This window comes from Gekko japonicus, unplaced genomic scaffold (genome assembly GCF_001447785.1).
Source record: "Gekko japonicus isolate JY-2015 unplaced genomic scaffold, Gekko_japonicus_V1.1 scaffold469, whole genome shotgun sequence".
Taxonomy (NCBI): Eukaryota; Metazoa; Chordata; class Lepidosauria; order Squamata; family Gekkonidae; genus Gekko; species Gekko japonicus.
Window position 1 is genome coordinate 903,758 of NW_015173138.1, and position 6,975 is coordinate 910,732.

A 6,975-nucleotide genomic window follows, 5' to 3' on the forward strand; every position below is an offset into this window, starting at 1 on the left:
ATAAGTTATTGAGTTGTGCTAATGAGTTGTGCTAATGAGCTCCTGCACCTCTTTTTCTGCACCTCTTTTTCTACGAAATGACCTCTTCTAATTTCAGAATTAAACCAAGGACTTTGCCAATCAATCCTTCTGCCACGAGAAACTTTTCCATAATATGTGACAGAATGGCACTGACCATTGTTCGGAAAAGGGTTACCTGACTCCAGGTGAGGCCTGGATTTCTCCTGGCATTATAACTGCTCTATAGATTGCTCCTGGATGAAATGCCAGATTAGGAGAGTGGACTATGTGGCCGAATATTCCCACAGAGCTCCCTCCCCTCCCCTCCCCTAGCTCTGCCCTCGAGGGATTTCCCAAGCTGAAACCAGCAACCCTAGTTCAAATGGGAAATGCAGAATAACTGTTCAAGCCGTCAGTCACAGTATAATCTCGATGCTCCTAGGTTTTCCAAGCCCACATTGACCATGCCTTCTGTGGAAGTTTTCTTTTCTGGTTGCTTCATGAGCACGTGTATGCAGTACGGGACCAAAGCCACCACAGTAAGAGGTATAGCTGCACTTTTACAGAAGGAGAGGATGTAAAACAAGTACTCGGCGTGGGTAGGTATCTTGATACAATCATAGAGCTGCAGCATAGCTAAGGAAGCCGCTGTACAGGATATCCTAAAAGTCCCCTCGTAGCCGCTTTTAACTTTACAACTCATGACGAACATTTCAGAATGAATGCCGAGACCGAGTCCAAAGAAGACGCCTACATTTCTCACCAGGCCGGCAAAGGGAGTTGTATCAATATTGACCCACTCTGGGTTGGTGCACCATTTCTTCGCCTTGGGAACAGACCACAGCAGATCAATATCAATAAGCTTGAGAACCAAGTAAAAGCCAAGGGCGGAAAAGAAGAGGAACACGTTTGCCTCGATGTATGTTTTTAAACTTGCGGTCTGAATGGACGGGGTATGCTCAAACACTTCTGCAACAAGCATGCCTGCGAATGAGAAGGGTCTCATTAGAAGAGGCAACTATGTACTCGTTCATCCAAGGCCGAGTTCTAGCCTTATCTGTAAACCTGGATTACATTTTTTCCCTCAAGAAAAAGAGTTGGTGAGATTTTTTAAACATCAAATGGAAGATGGACTCCTCTGCATTTGGTGATTAAATATCATGAAACACAAGGTTGCACAAATTCCTTACATGGGTGCTACTCTGATCATCCAAGTTTGATGCATTTTTAGAGAGAATGAAATGTGGAAATGGGGAAAATCACAGATTTCAGTGGATGGCGGTTCTTTTTATGGTATTCAATGGGGAAAAATGCCACCAGGATTGTGGGAATTTGTGCTGGCTATATCCATGATCACACATGTGTGTATTTATGACAGCCAAGTATGCTCACAAACATCTGGGGGTATTTTGGGCTGCTGTGGGAGGGAGAAGGCAGGAAAATTGTTGGAATAGGCAATGTCCAGTGTACAAAGAAGCAGAGAAGACCCTGAAGGGGGCAGCAAGAAAATAATTAGATAGGATAGTGAGGTCAGCACCTTCTCTCCTGTTAAGTCTCATTCTTTGTCTGTCTCCAGATTGCTATTCGTTCTTCTGAGAAGTTCCACACTTAGTCTTGCACTCTCTCACAGCTAGTAATGTATCTAGAACACTATTTCTGTCTCTTCGCTTTACTATCAAGTATGTTAGTTCCTAAATAAACCTTTATCTACACTTTAATCAGAATGTACACCTTGCTGTGTTTCTTACTCTGCCGACAGAAATCACACTTCATAGGTGGAAATCTTTGCACCTGTGGAAACATTAGTCTAGATCCAACTCATAGTCTTTGCTTTCTGTGCATCATGTGTTCTTCTTTCCCTGAAGTTTCATATTCCTTCAATTTATCTTTCCCTTGGGTTCTCATTCTCAATATTCTCCTTGCAGCTATCTTGTTACTGGAATCCTTTTATCCTTTCCTCTGGGGACATCTGCATTTTAGGCACTAGTTTATCCTCACAGCTTCTCCTGTCCTTTTGGCCAAGTGTGTGAAGGCTGAACTCTCACTTTTCTCACAGATACTGAAATGTTTGTAAGCATTCCATTGTGAACTTTATTCACTCCTCCAACAGCTATAATGTACATTACCATATCCCATGACAACACAACATTTTGTCAATGGCTGATTGAGATTTTACTGCCATCCAAAATTCCTTGCACAACATATCACATTCTGCATCACAACATAAGCTCCTGAGAAGATGCAGCAAAAATTTAAAAATAATTTTCACAATACTATATAACTGCCAGCATCAAATGCCAGTTTAAGCATGCCTCCTCACTGTGATCAATCTCAAATACTATTTTTTAAACCCATTTTTCCATACTTTTCAAAATCTGTGCCTCAGAAGAAAGAAAGTAATCTATATTACCAGCAAGTACTCCAAGGATGACTTGATGGGGGAAGTGTGTTGCGATAAATACTCTTGAGACACACACACTGATCTGAATAATCCAGAAGATGCTCCATAGGAAAGACCAGGCAAGTCTATGACAGAGATGACAGGAGGGAACTAAAAACAACATCCGAGTTTTTCTTTTCAAAAATCCCATTTTCATTAAATACAAAAATACATAGGGGGGGGAATCCCCACAAATATAACATATAGCATTGTCCTAATCAAACCATATGTAATACAAAAGTAATATTGTCTATACTTAGAAACTGCTTCCTTTTTCGTTCAGCTCTCCTCTATCGAAACACCCCTATTCTCTCTCAGCCCCCAGGCTCTCAGTTACTGGTTCTTTTTCTGTACTCCCTCCCCACAAGCCTCTCTGCAGTCCCAGGTCCTCATTGCCCCTCTTTTTCATTCCGTACCCCAACTCACTCTTCTCTTTCTATTCTGCTATAGGGTCTCTTCATCAACATTTCTATTGCTCCTTTTCCCCCATTTCCCCACCCCATAGACGAGTCTTCAACCTTGTCTCTTCCCCCCCCCTTTCTTCCCTCAACCCTGTTGCACCCCATAGCACCACAGGTTTCTCTGGTAGTTTTCTTATTCTTCTCTCTCTTTCCACTCCATTGGACTGTGATAACACACACAAAACAATCCACTTTCAGTGCACTTTGGAATTGGATTTTGCCAGTTCACACAGTAAAATCCAGGTTGAAAGTGCATTGAAAGTGGATTATTTAGTGTGTGTGATGATCACAACCCCAATCTCTCCATTTCCTCTCACACAGGTCTCTTCCCACCTCTACAGCTCTGTTGGTGGCCTCATATCTTTCCTCATCCCACAGGTCTTTTGCACCCCATTTCTTCTGTCTACTTTATGCTCTAGTTCTGTGTTTTATCCTCTCTGGCCTTCTATGCTTTCAAGAGGTGATGCAGATGGCCCATGACAGTAAATTAACAGGCTGGGAAAACAAGCTCTTGCTAAACCACAAATGTCAAAACCCAGGAAGAAGAGAAATAACGCAGGCATGGTGATAACAGGCATTCTCCCATTCCCTGGGCCACTTTTGATGGGCTTGGGCAAGTCTTAGATGTCGTCTCAAGCGTGGGAAAGTTCCACAAATGGACAGAGAGGTGACCATAGACAGCATGCGCACCAAATGAAAACCAAACACCTGCTAGACACTTTGCTATTGTCCAAAGCAATCCATAATAAAGAGCCCTAAAAGCAGTTTAAAAGTCATCCCCTGTGTGCATTTGGACAGTGCCCACCAACTGGCCAATGGATGAACTCACTAAAAGCAGAGATTCTGAATTTTGAAAGGAGACTGACCTATGCAGAGCAAGGGCCGATTTATCTTTCTGCCTCGACCTATAGCTGAGGGCTGCTGACACCATCACATACCAGACACAGGAGGATCCCATAGCATGTCCTGAGGGGCTTCCTGTGAAATGACAAAATGGTGCAGAAGTTTTCTCTCTTACTCAAGGGGACAGTACATCAAAGCCCCCACTCCCTGCCATATCCGTTGCCTTAAATGTCATTTAAATGTTATTTGTGACATTTTTACCCCTACTCCTTCTCCGAGGAGTCTAGAGATTTTCAGACGTGTTTCCTAAGTGTTTTTCTGGAAGCTTCTAAGGCTCAACTTGCTTTGGCATGATGTGCCTTCCAACCATTCCCCAGGCTAAGTTGTGTTACCATTACTGTTAGCCTAGACTGACTGTTCCATGTTGAGAGTCCACGGTCAACCAGGGCACTGCAAACCTACATTTAGCTGGGTTCACAGGGCCTTGGTATCAGCAGGCTTCTCCATATGGCAGCCACTCTGGACAAACATGGAAATCGGGGCTACGCTCTGTCATCCATAGAAGAAGTTTTCAAGCAGCTATTGTGCCCTGCCAGTCTTGGCATCTACCTTGCAGGAAAATATAACTTCTTTGTGCTGCTGATTGTAAACTGATTGATTTACTTTCAAAAGCTAGAACTGACCGTTCAGTCTTAGCCCCACTGGATTGTTTGTTCATTAAAGATCTTTGCTGTTTGATTGTATTGTTTTAATCATATTTTGCAATCTGCCTTGAGTTGCAGGGCTCTTCTTCTGGGGGAACATGCAGGAACGGAGTTCCAGAACCTCTTTGACAAAATTCTTTTTAAACTGTTTAAAAGTTAATGAGTTTCTAGCATACAGACTGAAAACTTAATTTCCCTTTTGAGAGTTCCGGCACCTCTTTTTCCAAAAAAAGCCCTGAGAATGTGAGAATGGCAGGCTATAAAATAAGATGATGATGATGATGATGATGATGATGATGATGATGATGATGATACAAGAACAACAGTAGATATTTCTATGTGCGCACAACCCATTTGTTACCTCAGTGTTACATGTGGGCCTGGTTCCAGGTTTTTGTGGGTCCTAAGAAACAGAGTATAACCCCCCTTCCCCTTTGGCTCAGCCCGTTTCTTCTCTAACGACACCCCTTCCATTTGGCCCCTCTCCCGTGGCTCTACCTTTTCTTCTTTAACCACTCCTGTTTTCCATTTTGGTTTGCTTACTCTGATAAAGAGAAACCATACTCCATATAAAACCAGAGAGAGGACAATATACCTTCCATGATTTGATTTGGAGTGCTATTCAATAAAACTGGAACCTGGCCTTAACTGTCTGCAGCATGCATCAACACAAGATGCCAGTTGTGGAGAGAGCAAGATACAAAGAACACCTGAGCATCCCCCTCCCCCCCGAACGTAGGCTTTCATTCCTTTGGCACCATTATCATAGCACTAGATGCAAATATTAGAGAGTAACGATCCATACTTTTCTGCCACCATGTCTAACACAATGCCTGCAAGACCTCTTCCTGTTGTGTCTGTGACATGCAGAATTTTTTTTTTTAATTCTCCTTAATGTCTACTGATTTGCTACTAAGAAAGAGAGATGTGTGTGATCAGAGTGGGCAAACTGTCCCTTTACTTCTTGATGAGAGCTTAGCAGACGCTTGCTTTTTCACATAAACCATCACCATAGAGTGAGAGAGACAACCTTCTCCACTCTACTGAAGCCTTGTTTTGAGGGGGGAAAAAAACTTTTTTACAAAAGGGGTGGGCTTTGTCATCTGCTGCACCTCCACCAATGCTGACACTAGCACTGGTCAGATGGACAGAATTTATTTCCCATCATTATTCCATCTTGTAAATTCATGTCACATGCAAATAGTGACTCACCATGTCTACAACTGAAACATCACAGTTGAAAGAATCTTTTCAAAATACAGGCAAAGACTATGAAGGGAATGTTGTCATGGAACAGTTGAATCATTTTGTCTCAATACTTCACAGAAATATTGGGATCTCTAATGTTTTACCTCTTAATTCACCCAGCTATTGTGTGTTGATGTTGTCTTTAAAATCTGACAACTGTCTGGGAACTGCATACCAGTATAGTTAGCCATGATCTCTTACCTGGCCCTGTTTCACATGTTATAGGAAACTGCTCGAGACGTGGGATTGATTGGTTAGGATAAATCACTGTTTCTTGAACCCACCAATATGGACGATGACCAAATAAAATCCTGCAGAGAAAACACATTCTTTTATGAACACATACATCTCAAGACACTATTTAGAAGCCAAAGTTGGCACATTTTTAGACATTTCAGTTCTTCTTGCATGATTGCTCAATGAAAAACACCCATATTTTGCTAAAACCGAATTCTTAAAATTTTCTTGATGCGATCTCAAAGAAAGAACAGTGGACTCTTCATTCAAAGCCAACATATTAAAAGGCCGAATATCCTAAATTCCATTAGGTTTCCAAAGAAACAACTAACCTTACCATTTAAATATAAGATTGAACCAATCACCAATGACTGCCACCCATATCATTTTTGTACCGACCGCTGGATTAAGCTGGAACCAGAGAGGAAAATAAATTAAAAAAATATTCCGAGGATCTCCAATGTGTGACATAAAATTTAAAAAATGCTGGTAAGACCTGTAATCCTTTTGCAAATGTTGAATTATGAGCACTCCGTTCCTATGGAGGAGATCCATCTTAACCGGTTTTAAAAAATGTCCCTTGAGTGAAACGACTTCCCCTTTGCTCCGTAGCTTAAGCAGCCGAATTAAAACCGTGGAAGGAGAACTGTTAACAGAGATTAAAGTGCTTTGTGACTGTTGGTTTTGCTTTTATATTGTCCATTCTAAAACATGTGACTCTTTGCAAAAGACGCATGAACCTACCCATTTTTGGAGAGTTGTGGGTGTGAGTGTGGGGTTGCTGTTTAAATTAAATTAAAAGGAGGGAGAAGAGGGATGTGCTGATCTCCAGCAGATGATGAGCAGAGGTGTGCAAATGCTAAATAAATTCTTATATAACCGCTGCAAGAACAGTTGGGCCGTGTTTGCTTGAAATTTTTTGCACAGCTCATTTCTCCAAAGACTGGCCGTTAGTAATGTGTATGTTTGATTAACTGCTGCTGTTGCTGATATAAAGACTGGGAGAATAATTGCTCTCAGCAGAAGTCATTAAAGGTTTGCA

The 6,975-nt window shown here is 41.8% G+C and overlaps 1 protein-coding gene across 1 annotated transcript; it reads right to left on the reverse strand.

Moving 5' to 3' along the window:
* Positions 1-412: 412 nt before the first annotated feature.
* Positions 413-6,488, reverse strand: G6PC2 (glucose-6-phosphatase, catalytic, 2). The gene is made up of 5 exons (XM_015422246.1): positions 6,271-6,488; positions 5,898-6,007; positions 3,768-3,879; positions 2,411-2,526; positions 413-984 (listed from the first exon to the last, which is right to left on the reverse strand). The coding sequence occupies exons 1-5, from the start codon at positions 6,486-6,488 to the stop codon at positions 413-415; spliced, it is 1,128 nt and encodes a 375-aa protein (XP_015277732.1).
* Between the last annotated feature and the right edge of the window lie 487 nt (positions 6,489-6,975).